This window comes from Rissa tridactyla, chromosome 3 (assembly GCF_028500815.1).
Source record: "Rissa tridactyla isolate bRisTri1 chromosome 3, bRisTri1.patW.cur.20221130, whole genome shotgun sequence".
Lineage (NCBI taxonomy): Eukaryota > Metazoa > Chordata > Aves > Charadriiformes > Laridae > Rissa > Rissa tridactyla.
The window spans coordinates 83,035,941-83,054,201 of NC_071468.1; the positions used below are offsets into that span (position 1 = coordinate 83,035,941).

Consider the following 18,261-nt stretch of genomic DNA (forward strand, 5'->3'; position numbering starts at 1 on the left):
TTGCCTTTGTTTGTCACCCTATAATGACGGAGGCCAATTTTTCGTCTTTTAGGACAACACACGAAGCTCCTTCTCTCTCCACAACATAGTTGGAATAGTTTATTACTACCTTCAAAATTCAGCAAAACTGCTGGCTGTATCCCACCCTCCCTCATCCCGTGGCCCCCAGCCTACAGGTTTATTTTTAATAGATCAAAATTACAGGCTTTGTTTAATTTTACACAAGAGCAAATAGTCAAATGCTTTAATTAAGACTAGACGTTGCATTTCTCTCTCGTCAATTCAGACTGACTGTGTTTAGTTTGTTATATTTGTGTTTATGGTATATATAAATTTGGGCTATACAGTTGTGTCTTTTGGCAGCTATTGGCAACCGGTCTGTTCTCTGCAGTAGTTTGAACTTCTCTAGAAGTTGTTTTTCAAACATACTCACTGAGGCTGCCTTGTTAAAATAGCTTAGCTCTAGCAACTTTTAAATTCTTTTTTTTTTTCTTGCCTAAAGGGTTACTGTATAGATACTATTACTTCCACTGTTTATCATCTGTTTTGTCATAGAATCATAGAATTTGTTGGGTTGGAAGGGACCTTAAAGATCATCTGGTTCCAACCCCCTGCCATGGGCAGGGACACCTCCCACTAGACCAGGCTGCTCAAAGCCCCATCCAGCCTGGCCTTGAACACTTCCAGGGATGGGGCATCCACAGCTTCTCTGGGCAACCTGTGCCAGTGCCTAATCACCCTCACAGTAAAGAATTTCTTCCTGATTTACAATCTAAATCTACCCTCTTCCAGTTTAAAACCATTACCTGTCGTCCTATCAATACACTCCCTGATAAAGAGTCCTTCCCCATCTTTCCTGTAGGCCCCCTTTAGGTACTGGAAGGCCGCTATAAGGTCTCCCCGGAGCCTTCTCTTCTCCAGGCTGAACAACCCCAACTCTCTCAGCCTGTCCGCATAGGAGAGGTGCTCCAGCCCTCTGAGCATCTTCGTGGCCCTCTGCTGGACCCGTTACAACAGGTCCATGTCCTTCTTGTGCTGAGGACTCCAGAGCTGGACGCAGTACTCCAGGTGGGGTCTCTCTCACTAGGGCGGAGTAGAGGGGCAGAATCACCTCCCTTGACCTGCTGGCCACGCTGCCTTTGATGCAGCCCAGGATGCGGTTGGCTTTCTGAGCTGCAAATGCGCATTGACTGCTCATGTTGAGTTTTTCATCAACCCACGCCCCCGGGTCCTTTTCCTCGGGGCTGCTCTCAATCCATTCTCTGACCATGCTGTATTTGTGCTTGGGATTGCCCCTGCTCATGTGCAGGACCTTGCACTTGGCCTTGTTAAACTTCATGAGATTGGCAGGGGCCCATGACTCAAGCCTGTACAGGTCCCTCTGGATGGCGTCCCTTCCTCCAGAGTGTTGACCTCTCCACCTCCACACAGCTTGCTGTTGTCGTCAAACTTGCTGAGGGTGCACTCAATCCCACTGTCCATGTCACCGACAAAGATGTTAAAGAGTGCAGGTCCCAATACCAAGCCGTGAGGGATGCCCCTTGTCACTGGTCTCCATTTAGATATCGAGCCGCTGATCACATCTCTTTGAGTGTGACCATACAGCCAGTTCCTTATCTGCCAAGTGGTCTATCCATCAAATCCATATCTCTCCAATTTAGAGACCAGGATGTCATGCAGGACAGTGTCATATGCTTTGTACAAGTCCATGTAGATGATCATATTTGATGACCTAGGAAAGATTTTGCTGGGATATATCAAAACTGTCCTCAGAGTTGTCTGAATGACAGACTTCAGCAAGTAAAGCATGAAGAACATGAATGAACAGACATTTTATAATTTTATGGGACTGTTCTTAATTATGAGATAGTGAGGCATGTAAAATGTAACATTAGATATTTTGCCATTGTAAAAAGAAATTGAGTTGATTTGTGTGTTAGTGGAAATTTGAGAGCAGTTTGCTCTTGGATAGATTGCTCTTGGATAGATTTCTTGGAGAATGATTCGGAGGGAATTTGGTACACATTTAGCAGTAATATGGGAAAGAACTGAAGTGGTATACAGAACTTAGAGAGGAAATAGTAGTTTAAATATATCTTGTGGTGTAGGTGAATGGAGTAAGCATAATATGCCTAATGGTGGGAAAGGCAAGGTACCTTGCTTGATTTATCAGCATTAATCCTGTCCAAACACAGAAGATAGTTGATTTCTGTCTAAATACAGGAGAGTGGTGAAAGAGCTTAATTCTAAATAGTGCTTGGCACATACATTTTCCAGTGATTTTAATGGGCCTGTGCAGGCTCAGCATTTGTCAGAGATCAGACCTTAAAAGCCCTCCTGTGAGCCACATCTGTGGTCCGATATTTGAGCAAGCTTATTAATACGTTTTGTGAATTATAGTATGTGTTTAATAGGAATTGTACAACATTAATTGGTGAACAGCAGATTTATTCCAACAGCAGGACTGATATTATAAGTCATCATTAGGTGCCTTGGCATTTCTGCAGTGAATAGTTCCAGTAATCCATACTAATCGGTTCTTTGCTCTCCAGGTGATTTACAGATATATGGATAAATCAGAAGAAAGAGGCAGCTCTGGCCACAAAAGGTTCCTGCAGTGAACACGCACAGGAATCAGTTGCCTTTCTGCTGAAATGAGGAGCAGATGTTGTCATGCCCCTCTGCTCCCCTTAAAATGTCTGGGGTTTTTGGTTTTGGGTTTTGTTTGTTTGTCTTTTTTTAACCTCAGAAGATGGAGTTAAGAAGAAGTTAAGAAGAAAAGAGCAGCTCTATCAACCCTTTAAAATCCATCTGCTATGTAGGGATTGTCCTAGGGGGCTGATGTGATTGATTTCAGATCTCTGGTCCAGAATTGCAGTCCAGTAGCATGTGTTTCTTTTCTCTCTCATGTGAACAGTAGCTTCCTTCATCTCTGTTAATTACCAGTAGGATTTAAAAGCAAAAAGTTCCATGTGATTCCCTTGTAATCACATCCTTGGACAGTGCTGCCTAGGATATTTTGCCATTGCACTCGGAGATTTGCAGCTACTGTCCTGTTGGTAATTTATCCGTTGTGCCACTTGGGATATGGCATTGTCAGATCTTGTGCTGGTCTGTTGCTCTCTGCACTTTGTAAGAAAAGGAGGAGTCCAAAATAAAGAACACGGTGTTGAGCTATGGCTAAAGTCAATGGGCCTTCACGTCCAAAAGAGAAACCCAGGTTCCTCTCTGGAAACCTTTAGGGAACAGGGTCAAAGGTCTGATGGTTCTTCCCTGAAGAGCTTTGATGCTGTAGATGTGCCCTTCACGTGTGATGGGCATGGATTTTTCTACTATGTAGAAGAGAAGGCTTTTTTCGCTTGGGTTGCTTTTCCTGACAACATGGAGGGTAATTTTTCTCACTGTTGTCTTGCTGGACAAAAGAATTTGGATCTTGGAAGGCCTTGGTGCTAATCTTGTAACTTTCGTTAGGAAAAATGATGAGGATCCTCCTTATTGAAGAGAGACTTCTGGTATTACTACGTGGTTTTAAAAATTTCACCTTTTTTGAGAGGCAGCATCTCTGCATGGCCCACCAAAAAGGAACCTAGAATCCTTTCTATAGAAAACATTAGGTTACACAAAAAAGGGGTTTTCTGTGTTTTATAATTGCTTCTTAAGTTAACAGCTCTCATTACAGGGTTCCAAGAGCTCTCTCTATCCTCATCAAATACCTAAAGGAAAAAAATCACTAGTTAACATATGTCCTTTTTTTCCTCTCTAGTCAAGAAGAGTATCTTTCAGTAATGCTCTTGACAGGATTTTGTTTTACTTATTCCTTTCCATCTTTTCCAGAATCCATCTCTCTCCATCCCACATCCCAGAAAATTAGAATCAGTTTACTTCAACTCGAAAAATGGAAATGCTTTTACGAGTGATCAGGCTAGGTTTGTTGATCCATCTTTGAATGAAACTATTAGAATGTCTGCAAAAATTAGTCAGTGTTCCTTCAGATATCTAAATTCTAATATTTTTTGCTTTTTATTGCACCTATTAAGTATCTTTAAGATCATTTCTTAAAAACGGTAACTCTTACTATTTAATAATGATTGATTTTTTTCTGTCTTTTCTTGATACTATGTAGCATTTGCGAATCCTCAGTTTAAAGAACTGTCTCATTTTAGTAATTATTGTTAGTACTTCACAGGTGTTATATTTTTCATGTATTCCTGCAGGTGTCCTCTGTAAGGTTGTGATGTTCTTTGTGTCCCTTTTGTCAGATAGATTAATACACTTTCTCCCAGGTTTGGGTTTTTTTTTTTCAGTGAGTGCCAGCTCCGATTTGGGGATTATGGAATATTTTCTGTCTTTTTGTAAGAGCTGCAGTACAGAAATCACAGACAACTCTTCTTTATGCCTGCTGCAACATCTTATTGAAAACACCACACAGTCAAGCTTGCATACTAAATAATCTGTCATCTGTAACAGCCTCTCTGAGTCTGCTACTTGCCAAGCGGTGTTTTTTAAGAATTCTGATATAGCAGCAGCTGCTCTTTCCTACAAAATTTTGCTGTATGTGCACAAAAGGAGGAGAGAATCTGAACTGTTTATGAAAGCCCCGGTTCAGGAAGCGTGGTTTTTCTCATTGGGACTTACCAAGATTACCAAGGAGCTCTAGAAGTATGGGAAGTTAAACCCTAACCAAACGTGTCTGTGTTCAAGAGGGCCACCTACAGCAGGTCTTCAGGCAGGTCCTGAAGCGCCTCATTTCCTGAAATCTCATGTTTCTTGCATTCGTTTACTGTGGAACCAAAAGTGGGAAGTCCCCCTTTCAAGACAGTGCCAAGAAGACCCTCAGCTATGCTTCAGCCTGCTTTTTTTTCCTGAAGGAGTTGTTCTGTCATGTTCGCGCAGACCAAGTATAGACGAAAATCTTTTGGGGGAGGGACTGCGATGTGAAAAGCAACAGAAGTACTCTGTGTCAGTAGCTGGGGAACAAAAGCAGCTTGTCTTGAACCTTTCATTCATGTATTAGCTTACCTCAGCGACCATCAATATTCGGGCAGATACTCGTCCTACCAAAACTGGAGTCTGGATTGCAATGCTAGTGGAAGTTTGAAGTACTGTTGTAGTTGCTGTCTAGGGAACTCTGTGCTTGAACTTCTTTTATGCCATTATTCTTGTTGGACAAAACTATTGTGAAAACTGGGACTTCTCAAGAGGCTTCTGTTTGTGTGCTGGCTGTGACCCTTGTGATAGGAGATCACTGGAGGTTTTTTTGGTTTTTTAGTGATTTGTTCTTCTACCTTTCAGTAATCAAAGGAAGGGGAAGGAAACTCTTAACTTTCTCTCGCAGCAACTCGTACCAGTAAGAAGAATACTCTTTCTTCAGAGACGTACCCTGTGTATGTTGTATAACTATGGGTAGTGTGCAGATAGGCACTTTCTGGGCAAGTACTTTCATTATAGATTTTTCTCTGGATCAATATAGCTTATATTGGATAAATCACAGCAGTTTTAGCCTTATCTTAAGCAGATTGTAAAAAAACCCCTCTAAATCCCTTATAAAGGGTGCGTAATTTGCCCTAATTTGTTCACACTGTGAGCAAAGTGTTTCTTGTCAGACCACAATTCTAAGTTCTCATCTTTCTGCTATGTTGGTTGTACAAAAATTTCACCCATTGCTGTACAAACAGATGCGGTATTCTCTCTCTCTTCAGAAATCGTACCTGACTAGTATGCTTTGTTAGACCACGTACAGAGTTGAAAAAGAAATGAGGAGCTCTTGGGCACAGAAACACTTCTCAGGTTTGAAATGCCAAGGTTTTATTTCAAATTTGAAGGGGAGCTTTCGTGTCCCAAAGCTTATCTTCCAATATATTAATTAGTCTAGTAAAAGATTTTCTTTGCTTTGCAAGCCTTGCTCTGGCTCTGTCTTCATTTATAGACCATCATATCTGCAGCAAATTACTGATGCTTGTTTGTCATGCAGTAGTTATTCTTTGTGCAGCAGTTTACACAGCGTGTAGCAAGTATTTAGCCTACAGTTGTTTAAGATTTATTCAAAAGTATTGTTAAAAATTTATTCAGTTTCTCACTTTTTAAAATTTTCTTCTACAGGGCCTGTCCTTTATATGTTGTCAGTCCCAAACACAGGGTGCTTATTTAAATCAACTGCTTGGGAGCATTATTCAACAGTATTTTGGACGATTTCTCCCTTCTTCTCCGACTGCGCTTGGAGCGGAACAGCATCCTATGCTGACTGCTTTATGCACTTCCATTACAGCCTCCCAGATGCTACGGCTACGGAAGACCACTCTGCATGTCATAAAGTAAGGACCAGCAACGTAAAAAAAAACAAACCACCACTTATTCAGATTTCAAAAATAGCTAATGAGAAAGGGAATGCCACTGTTTTCTTCTCAGTAACTGATAGTTTGGCTGTGGGAAGAGCCTGTGAGTTGCTGGGCAGGGAACAGAGGAAGGGCAATGTGTATAGAGCAGGAGAGTAAAACTGGGAAGACTAGTGAGAGTCACTGAGGATGGAGGTCCTAGACTATAAAATATCATAGGAGGCTGCATGAAAAGCAAGTATTTTTCTAGAAAAATTGCACTCCAATATACAGCATCGTATATTTGCGTCTCAGGCTGTGTTTAGGGTCACAGAGTCGTAGTGCCGCTTATAGTTGCCACAGTTACCTGTACACGGGAGGCCTCATTGCTCTTGTTATAAATGTCAGGGTATTGTATTTTTCTGTGTTAAAGAGTGTGTATGCATGTTGATTAAGCGAATTTTAGTGTTGATCTTAGATAAATATGATAGGCAATCCTGTAAGTCAAGCCTAAGGGAGTGAATTAAGATTTCACAATCTTAGTTCTGACATGTTTTTAACTTATAAATGCTCAAACTTCGTCATCTTACTAAAGTTATTTGTGAATGTGCGCGCGCACGTGTGAATTTTAAGATGGATAGTGGAAAGTAAGTTCTGAAAGTGTAAGGCACTCAGTGATTCGTAAGACATGAAACATTCCTTAGAAGTGAGCAGCAGGCTGATTTGCAAACTGTTGGGTGGTCAGGAGGCAGTCACTTAGGTCTATACATAAATACGTATAGAGTTTGCTAGTTCGTCAGCTGTTCAGTAGTGTGAAAGCTACTGAATCTCTTGCTGCTGCGCAGAGGAAGCTGAACCACATGGTCAGGGGTCTATTATCCAGGTCAGGGAACAGTTTTAGTGGAAGAGCACCCCTGAAAAAAATTAGTGTGAAATTTTCATAGTAAATTAATGGGATAGAAGATTTCGGAGTTGCTAATATTAAAGTGAGTAAGATCCCATGATACAAGAAACATAGAAGTTAAGTATTACAACTTTCATTTACCAAGTTATACCAGTGCTTTGAAGCTGTGCAATGAAATGCTCAGATCTCTGACAGTCAGGTTTCATTTCAACGTTGTAGAAACAGGCCGTAGTAAGTTTTCAACAAGGATAGTGGATTTAATGATGCATTGCTCAGTAAACGTGCATGCCTCGTTTGGGTAGCTGATGGTACCTAATATTAAACGTCTAAAAAGTTATTTTGAAGGTTCTGGGAGCGCTTTTGCTAACTGATTGGTGAATAAATGCTGCGCTTTCTTTTTACCTGCACCCTTCTCCTGAATGCTTCAATTTAAATTTATTGTCTTCAAACTTCAGTAAAGTAATTTGTAATGTCAAACCAACAGTAGTCCTCATTCTTGTATCCTTTTGTGGAAAAATAACAAATCAAGCCGTTCAGATTGGAACGCTCAATGGGCGTGATGCCAAAATTTGCTCTTGTTGCAGATTGACAGGTCAACTTTTATCTATGTGACAAATTTTATACTGGAGATGATGATGTTAATTCTGACGGAGCAAAAGCAGACTTTGGCTGTCCCGTTACAACATACTGTTGACAAAAATAAAAGAACAGTACCAGTATCACAGCAGAGCCGTTATCATATCGCAAGTTGGATTGTGAGTTGACGAAAGCACATAAAGCTAAATAAAGGAATTGAACAACAGTTGTGTTTTGGATGTTGTTTTAGGGTCTTAGAATCTGGACTCCTCCCTTTATTCAGTTATTTTGTGAAGCTGCCTTTGTATTTTAACTTTTATGGTCTCACTTGGCTTTTTAACTATAATTATGAAAGCTGTTATTCCTCACTTCCCTCTCAACAGAAGAGTCAGAAGGCATCACTGTCCTCTGATAAATTGCGAGTCTTTTCTTGAGACCAAGACAAATAGAAGCCATTAGTTGAGCCTAGATAAAGATAGAAATCTAGGTAATAGGCCTCCTGCTGAAACATCACAAAGTTATTTTAAGGTGTACAGTGCTTGCATTGAATGGGAAAAACCCACAAATTATCGACTCTGCTTTGGTTTGCTTTGTCTTCCCAGTGAAAACTACATGCAGTTCAAAGGTAACGCTCCACCTCCTCGCTTGGCCTCCGTTCTCGCTTTCGTTCTTGACGTACTTCAGAGAACCCAGAGCACTGAACTATGTGACATTGACTTGGTTCTCCCGGCTGTGTTGAAATGCATGGTGTTGGTTAACGAGCTACAAGGTGAGCTGCTTCTTTGCTTTAAATACATTTCTGCACACCTGTAAGATTTTTGTACTGCTGAGCATCTTTCATCTCAATATTTAAGACTCTCAGATGAGTTGAATGAGATACTTTGGCTGGATAATCTGGACAAGCTTTCTTTTGTCATTAACTGGTCTGAGACTTCTGTTTCCATGAGACGGAGAAATCCTGCCTTCTTTTGCTCTCTCATGAACTAATGATCGGTTTCTCAGGAATCTGAAAAGCATTTTCTTTCTCCCCATCCTTCCCATCTCATTTCTCCCAGGCTTGGTAACTGTGGAAATTTTCTTGCACCTAAAGGTTTGAGACTAAATAAGACTAGCGTATGTTCTCCCCATAGAGGCATTATAAATGGATTAAAAGTAGCATATTGCTCTCTGAAGGCATCTTTGAGTCTTCTTTCTTCTTTTAGCATGCTTTGTTTGGTAGTGAGAGCTTCTTTATTTTTAGCTTCTTAAAAAATGAAGCTCTCTGTTCACCCCACAGTTGCATAATGAATGTACGTGTGTGCCTAAGCTCAAAATTTCCACTTCTTGCTGCCAGTAGAGGCATTAAGCGAAATGGGGATTCACCTCTTGACTTCTCCTGGGAATTTTATCTAGTGAAGTACTTTTTTGATTCTGGCCTGTAAAAGTTTCCAGGACAAGATAGACTTGGGAAATTAGCTGAATCATCACACACCTTTCTTCCCCCTTTTGCCATCACAGTCATTTCAGCCTGAAGCTGAAAGTACCTAAAGGACCTACTTTGCAATGTGCCGCTGTAGCCACCAGATAGACAGGGCTCCATCACACCCTTGTAGAAAAGTCCTTGACAGCCCAGTTCCACAGTCATAAAGGAAGACCTGCATCTTGCAACTTGAGTATTGATTTGGAAAAAATTAGAAACAGTGGGGTTTTGTGGAGGGTTGGTTTTTTCCCCCTTAAAAAAAGACGTAGGGTGGCTTCCAGAACAATACCCACCACTGAAAACAAGGAGCAGATCTATATAGCTTTGGGCAGGATATAATGCCATGACTACTTTTCTTTAATTCAAATAGGAATGATTAAATAAACAGAACTGAAATTTAAATAAAATCTCTATTTCCACTAAGTGTGTGTGTCTCTGCTTTAAGAGACCATAGCGTACTTAAAAATCTGTATGTTTAAAGGATAATGGTGGTGAAAATAAGACTTTTGCATAAATCTGTGGTTCATTCTGTTCTTTATAGGCAATCTAACTAACTGCTCTCACAGTCATTTCCCTTGCATCAAAGTAAGATAAACCCTTTTTCTTTTCTCATTTAAAAATTGTAGTCTTCATGAAAGACATTCTCCAGATGGTCAGTTCAAGAGCTCTGTGTGAATCTTGTGATTTTTCTTTTACAGTTAAAAAAATATCTACAGACATTCTACAGTACGTGGTAGAAGGCTGCCAAGTAGGGTCAGGAGGAGAACGTGCCACCCAGCTGACTTCTGTATTTAGGTAACCAGAAAATATGCCAATTGGCAGTGAAGCTACCGCAAGCCAATTGACAGCAAACATGTTTTTTGAAAATAACTAATTATCCTTAACATACTGCATTGTCACTTGTTTATGGTATTTAAATAACGGTATTTTTGGCACTGATTTTAAACATAGCTTGGCCAAAAAGCCAGAGAAAAAAAGTAGGAGAGAGAAACGTACCTGCTTTCTGAGGGATTAGGTACTGTTTTAAAGGTATGTAATAGAGAGGTATGTTGCTGCTGCAATGGGAAGAACTCCTCAGGGATGGTGGCTTTCAGTGTTAGGTGCTGTGAAAGATGTGCATGCCTAATTTGAAGTGCATAAAATAGAGATCAAATCCTCATATATAATAAGCTTAGCTTTTTTTTTTTTTAAAATCAATTGGATTTTGTGACAAATAAGTAATAGATTATTATCAAGTAAATTATACTTATTCCATAGCTCTGCAAAATGAATCCAGTAGAAGAACTGCATGAGCTGAGACCCGGAGACATTTTGCACCCCTAAGCCCTGGTGCTGTAGCGGGTGGTGTCTAGACGAAAGCTCCAGAGAGACCCACTGAAATAAGAGTGGACGTCTGTGGGCAGTGCCGGTCCGTACACGATCCATCACGTTCACGGGATGTGTCATCCCGAGGGTGTTACTTCTGATTCGAATGTAATCTCTCATCTTTAAAGACCTCAAACCCTCAGGAAGACAAACGGCTGTGCTTCCGTCCAGTGGTCTGCCCTGCTTAAGATCCAGTGGAGATTTATACGAAATGCCAACATCATTTCTGCAGACTTGAATCTAGATCCCTTGTTTTGCTGATTTTTTTTATTATTATTATTTACTATTTTTTATTAAATAACAAATTCCTGTTGTAGTTTTGCATTCAGACACGTTACAAAGTCAAGTGCTCTGGAACAGGTCAGCCCTGGTGAAACAGCAGCAGAATCTGACAATTTGCTCGAAAAGAAACGTGTGGGATTTTTAGCATCAGCCTCCAAAAGCGTGGCTTCGTTTAAAGAAAGTATTCTGTGTAGAGTGTTTCAGTGCAACAATATGAAAATTGCCACGCAGCCAGATTGCTTGTTCTGATTAGACTCTTCAGTTGTTGTTGGCACGTTCTGCGCATCTAGTTTTGACCTTGCATTAAATGCCTGTGTGTCCCCCTCAGGCAGTTTATCCAGGACTATACTGCAGTGTACGATCACCGGGTTTTCAGCATCCTAGAGACAGTGGCGGTCTTGGATCCGACGTTAGTTACCAGCCTGATTCCCACAATCACACAGTCTCTGAAGGATTCGGAGCACAAACAAGGCCTTGGAAGAAATGCCGTACAGAGGTTTGATTTTTTTTTTTTTATTTAATATTGGTTTTTGACAGTATGCAGTAGAGGTTTATTCTCTTGAAAGAAAGCAATGTTAGACAGCAGCACAGATACTCAAAAATGAGTTAGTTTAAGTGTGTTCAGCCAGAAATCTCCCTTCGCTCAGGCCTTTCATGGTTTTAAGCCGCCTATATTTGCTAAATATTTTCAGAGATGTTTTGACACTACGGTCTTACAGACTGCTGTAGAATTTATGCTGAGCCGAGTGGCCTCTGCTCACTACACTGTACATTGCAAAACAGAATAAAGAAGAATTCCTGCCCCAAAGAATTTTCCTGTCAGTCCCTCTTTTAGAGGACTTTATGGGTCGTATGTAAAATTACGGTATAATTGGGTATGATCTGAGATGCTTGGAAAAGAACTAGCTGTAGCACTTAATTTCAAGAGTTGTCTCATAATATAAACACAGGACGGTTGTGGGCGTCCGGAAAAGGCTGGCCTCCTCTCTCCCGTAGGCACAGCAGACTCGCGCTTCCTCCGTTTGCCCTTCAAGAAGTTAGGTCAGAAATATTTGACTTGTGAATCCCTCTAGTGTTAGGAGGAGATGGCCCATGAAGCGAGCAGCTCCGCACAGATGCTGGTGTCTCTGGGTGCAGATGCAGCACTGAAGACTCAGGAGGCTCTGCCCAGGGTGGCACCCGAGCCAAAAGGGCTTCTCCTGTTAGTTCTGCTCACTGGAAGGCTGGGCCCTGACCCTCGTGTGGTCTGGGCAAGGAACTGCCCTCGCTGTTCGCACTAATGCACGTACTGGGGCTACCCAAAGGGTAGGAGCCTACTCATCCCCCGGGCTGAAGAAGGCATGAGGTGTGTGTCGCCAGGGCCTGGGCTATAAAAAAAAAAAACACCCAAAAGACAGAGTTGTGCAAGAATGTAACTCAAGAGATGGTAAAAAGGGTAGTCAAAAGGTGTTGATTCTCCATTTAATAAAAAATATATTTAACTCATTTGTAATTATGTTATTCACTTTGTATTATCTGCTACCAACAACTAGATTTGCTTTTATTGAAGGGAATTCAACCAAGGTCAGGCTGAACTACCATTATACACAGGATTTTCATACTACCTGCTTTTAATCTTTTGATAATGTATTTTGTATCCAACTTTCATATTTTTCACACTGTTAATTCATCCCTTCACCTACAAAATATGAAAAAAGCAGGTTGTTTCAACTTCCTGAAATATATACCTGGAAATTACTGAAGAGCTAAATTTTTTAGCCTCATCACTTAATGTATACATTATCTAATCTGTCATCGATGTTTTGTATTAATAATTTGTATTTAGAATGTGCTCCATTACCCAGCAGTCTAAAATGATCCATGAACACTGCATTGTAAGAACACTAATAACCGATTTTCTCTCTTCAGTCCTGGCCACTAAATAACATTATAGTAACATATTCTGTCCAATTACTGTAGACGTTAAAGTGCAAACCTATATATATAAAAGAAACAAAGTTCAGAAGTTGCATTAGGTGCTTATAGTGGTGATGTCCAGTGCTGTTATTGCAAGGAACTAGTATGAAAACTGCAGTTTTGTTTGCTCAAGTTAATTTTTCATGACAAAGATAGATAATTAGAATAGACCTAAATGTCAGAGGCAGTACTTTACCAATAATTATATTGTCTAGGTTGGAGAGTATTAGAATGAACTTGAGGTGAAAAGTCTCGTCAACACATACGCACGCTTCTGGAAAATCCACTTGAGTGACAGTCGCCTTCTGAATTTGAGGTCTATTTTAAAACAAAGGTCATTGCCCTTTGTTGAGGGTGATGGTCTAAGTCTGTGTCGCTCCCAGTCTGCACCCTGGTGCCAGTGGCTCGCATCACTGTGCTGCAGCGTGAGTCACAGAGAGATTTCTTACGCAGAAATGAGATAGCAAACATGATGAAGTCTGAATGCCAATCTCATCTAAGCCTGGGAAACTCCGTGTTTTAAAATAGAAGATTTCTATTTCACAGCAGTTTCCTAAGCAAGTAGACTTCTGAGCATCTTCACTACGTTTCCAGCTGTAAACAATGCAGTCCTTAGTCTTCTTCCAACCTGGCGATGCTAAAAATTCACAGTAAACAAAGCACTTGAATGGATGGGGAAGGGGAAGAAGGGAAGTTACTGTGTTTTAATAACCCAGTATGTAAACAATGTGCTTGGGAATTATGTGCTTTTACTCCTAGGATGTGTGACATTGTTTAAGTAACATGGTACATTTCTTTTGGTTTTTTTTCAACAGAGAAGCCTATAAAAGACTCTTATCTTACCTCACAGAGGCTGGACAAAATGAGATACAAAAACTGGAAAATGAGACAGGTTAGCAGTGATTAATCCGTTCCTCTGGAATGTTCTGACGCTGTCGATAACCTAAACCTACACGCTATGACACACCAGCCAAGTTCTTCATAATGGCAATACATTTCTCAATTTTGTAGCATTTTTTAAATAATTTCTGCGGTATTTGAATATTGTCATGCATCTGAAGAGTAACTCTCAATACGCTGTTGAACGGCGACTGAAAGATACAGCAAATTTATGCCATTAAAATGTCTATAGGAGCAGAGCCTGTATTGCAACATACGAGGTAGGATTTCAAAGAATCGAAGTAATTTCACAACTCCATTCACATTGAGCAAGACCTGACCCTCTCAATGCTGTACTTTTGAAAATCTTATTCAGTATGTTCTTAAGAAAATCGTAACTTTGTAATTTTTAATTTATTATTTTAGTAGAATGAGGAAAAAAAACTCGTACTGAACTTGTTGAATGCAGTGCATTCACCAGGAGTTGCACCCGTGTGATAGAGCTCTCCTTTGTTAAGCTGTCATTTGTTAAGCTTGTGTAATGTTGCACAAAATGTATATAGCTGTCTTAACCTTCCACCTCTATTAAAACATTGAAGTCTTTCAGATTCCAGTGTAAAATCTCTTCTGTTGTCTTTGTGGGTAATATAAGAAAAGGTAGGTTCGCATTTCCTGTTCTTTTCAGTACTAGGTTCTTAAAATTAACCCATAATTTCCAGTGATCCCACGCTCTTTTTGTTAGTCATGACACTGTTAATTATCTGTTTAGTTTAGACTAGGTGTAAATGGTGTGAGAAAAAAGAAGAGAGGACAGACTTCCAAAGAAAATACTCATTTGGGGAATTTGTTCCATTTGATCATAGGTTAAGTAGTTATTCCTGTTTGCCTGGACCGTTGGATCTTTCAAATATTTTACTGTGCTATGGATTATCTTTTGGGTCTTTCCAGGACAGGTCTAGCTCTGTAACTTTTTCTACCTTTTTTTTTTTTTTTCCTAAAGTTCTCAGGAAACTTGGGTTAATGGCTGTGGTATTCACATTTTTCACTTCCCTCAATAACCTGTATTTCTGCAACTGCCTACTGGACTTTGGGAGTGGACTTTGTTGCTTTAACGGCAACACTGGTGAACAGGCTCCTTCCTTACTTTTGAAGTTATTCAAATTTTAACTTTATCACATTAACGGGAAGGAGAGATTATTTTTCTGTCTAATAGCTCCACAAAAAATCCCTAAAATCTTGTTCAGAGCAGCTTCTCTTTCGTTACAGTAATCTTATCAAGTCGAACTAGATAATCTTTTTGCCTAAATCGGCTGTCGTTACTTCAGATAATGCAGTAACTAAAAGCCTCTTTAGGCTACTTAATAGCGCAGAACGTGGAGGTTCTTTTCATTATGGAAGTGACTCGTTGAACTTGCATTGTAGCTTCTTGTAAGCTTCTGTACCTGGGAGGAGTTTTATTAATCTCAGGAGGGTTGCGCTTCTAAAAAGCGTTTTTAAATAACTAAATTAATTAAATAAATAACTAACCTCTCCAAGAGACATTAATCGAAATGTCTTCAAAATTTGAGTCCTACCACCCCCGCGGATTACAGAACAGATGTCTGGCTGTGGTATTACTTCCGGACAGTAAAGCCTTTGGCTTTTAAAGGCTAGAGCGGCTATTAGAACAAAACATTTACTGATGTGTTTAGTAGGTTGTTAAAGACATATTTAATACTATCTAGTGCTTGGAAGTTTCTGAAAACGCAACAGGGCTTTATGTAAATGCGTAGCGGCTCCTGGTGCATGAGAAACTAATTTAAGCAGTTTAGAAATTATCACTCTTCTCTGTCAAAAAGTTAATGCGAACAGAAATAAAGCATTTTGCAGCGTATTCATCCACCACTGCCAAACGGGCAGTCTGGTTTGGGCCGATTATTTGGTATGGATATTTGCAGACGTGACTGACGGTTCTGCTGCCATTACTGAGATGAAGGCTTGCAGCGTGCTCGGCTAGACCGACCGACCAGGTCTACGCCAGAAGAGCAGCCCAAAACCAGTTAAGAGGAAAGATGAAAGTGCTGATTTTAAGTACAATATAGAAAAAGCAAAGACTGAAAACCAGCACGAACTAAAAGAAATTATGTATTGTGTCTTACTAAATGCTGTCTGTAAAAAGGCCACTTCGGCCACAGAACGTTATTTAAATTAAACCTTTCTGTATTATTTTACATATGCACAGTTTTGTTTAAAAGCAGTACAGATGTCTAGTTTCTTTACACAATAGCACGGAGGTTAAAGAGCAAGAGATCCTGGAAAGCTTTTATGCTGGTTGCTACCGCTGACAGGAGCGGTTCAGCTGCACAGAGGTGCAAAGTCTGCCTCTTCACTTTGCTTAACAACAGGAGGAACGGCCTTGCTGTACATCGGGTAAAGAGGAGATCTGAAAATAACACTTCGACCTACTGGCGAGTGGTACCTCAGCCTCCGTCAGAGGACGGGAACTCAGCTCCTGCCAAGCTTGCTTTCCTCTTCTCCCTCTACCAAAGATTCATCCCTGTGGTCACTTGTACAAAGCTGAAATTGGGGGGGGGGGGTGCTGAGTGCATTGCTTGCAAGGATGGACGTTTACTGCACCCCCATAATTGAGGGTGAAAAGATCCTGAAAATAGGGTTGTAGCTAAAGTTCCTAATGAAATTCAGAGAAACTTCAACATACAGACCTCGGCTTAGTCCTGCTCCCCTCCTATATAGGAAAAGTTGGTGGTATTAAGCCATTTTTGAACATTAATTACTTACTCCAACTACAGGATCACCATATGTCAATGGAGTTTTAACAAAATATTAAATCTTACTAAGTTTTTTCTTCCCCTAAGCCTGTTGCATGGTCCATGCCCAATATCTGCTTTCGTTCAGAAACGCTAATAATGGTGGCAGGAGCCCTGTTTGAAGTACGGCAGGCGTGAGCCTTGGGAGCGTTTTCTACGCTGATCTCATGGGCCAGAGGACTGTTCCAGGGTATAAGAGGACTACTACGCACTTTTCTTTTTGCAACAGATAGACTTGAGAGCTGAATAGAAAGTATTTAATTTTTATATTTTCCCCATTCCAGAATGCAGGATACCCATCACCTCTGACCCATTCTCCTCCTTGTGATGTAACCCAGCTGTCCTGCGCATCACGAACAATGGCAGGCAGAGGGAAGTCTGGCTTATCTTTCCTTTACTAACCTTAAAATGATAACTGGAAGGAAAAAAAAAAAAAAAAAAAAAAAAAAGAGAGACACCTTCTGTTCAAAATTCACATGCAAGTTCCATTAGTCCCACAAAGCTGCCCTTCTATTTTATAAGAATTTCCCATTTGTTATCGTTATTAAAGAGCAGGAACACGGTAATTTAAATTACTCCTTGCTTTCATTTCCAATGACAAAAAAAAAAAAATAGAGGGGGGAAGGCACTTGTTTCAATAAAAGAGCTTCCGAAATAGAAAAATTGACGCCTTTTATGCCGGAATAGAGCAGCAGACCTATGGAAAGAAAAAGGTTCTGCATAGCTGTTGTAATTGCACAGAAGAGGAGCTGCCAAGAGCGTACACTACTTAGAGCGTTATTTAAGGAACTTTCGATGACTGTCCACCTAAATGGAATGTATTTATTTCCCTCAGGAAACAGAAAAGAGGTTTTATTGCGCTCTGTTTTTCCTTCTTCCGGTAGCTGTTGAAAATTATGTATGCACGGGTATTTTCAGCTTAATCATATTTTATCATTTTTAACTATTACTTAAAACTCACATTCAGTGTAATCAGCCCATCTGTTAGCAATGCTTATAAAATTATGCTGAAGATTAAAAATCTGATGCGGGGTGTCGGTATGCCCTAGCATAATTGAGCTTGTTTTATGACGAATGACTAGGATATGGCTTTTGTCTACTTGAGCAGCTCTAAAACGGTAAACCTTTTGGAGACTTAATGTCCCAAATGCGAAGGTATGTATAGAACAACGACAACAGGACTTTAAACTCAGACCCTGTATTCACATTTGGGATGTCTTTGCAGGCCTCGGGAAATGCCAGCAGAGCCATTCCACATCACAACCAAATTCACCGCAGTTTTTAGTCCCTCAAACACTAGTTCGCATCTATTCTCCTCCCTGCAGAATGTCACCCAAACAGGCATTAAAAATGCAAGTTTGCTGAATTCGTTATTCCTTTTAAAAAGTGCCAGCGTGACCTGTATGGGCGCTGGTGGAAAACTTAGCACAGCATTCACTTACTTACAGAAATTGAGGGTATCACTAAAAATACTCACTCTGTTCTTCAGTACTTGAAGCATTGCAACGTAGCCTTATCTACCCCCAGTAAGAGTTAATGTTTTAAGCATTTTAATTTTGGCATTACTGTGAAACAGCTATATATAATCATCTCTATTGGAAAACCATTCTTTATGTGGACACTTTTTGTCCGTTAAAAATGTGTCCGGGGGGGGGCAGAAACCCGTTTTGCAAAAATAAAACTGTATAAGCCCTTTATATAGTCTATGTGCTAAACTTCCTG

General features: G+C 40.3%; 1 protein-coding gene across 2 annotated transcripts in view; it reads left to right on the forward strand.

Annotated features, from left to right (window-relative positions):
• MMS22L (MMS22 like, DNA repair protein) overlaps positions 1–14,437 on the forward strand; it is a 97,813-nt gene extending 83,376 nt beyond the window's left edge. For both annotated transcript variants that reach the window (XM_054197048.1, XM_054197050.1), the window contains exons 21-25: positions 6,100–6,311; positions 8,394–8,560; positions 9,949–10,045; positions 11,226–11,393; positions 13,669–14,437. In XM_054197048.1, coding sequence (XP_054053023.1) covers positions 6,100–6,311; positions 8,394–8,560; positions 9,949–10,045; positions 11,226–11,393; positions 13,669–13,750 — 726 coding nt within the window. In that variant the 3' untranslated portion in view covers positions 13,751–14,437. The remainder of the gene's footprint in view (positions 1–6,099; positions 6,312–8,393; positions 8,561–9,948; positions 10,046–11,225; positions 11,394–13,668) is intronic.
• Positions 14,438–18,261: the final 3,824 nt, after the last annotated feature.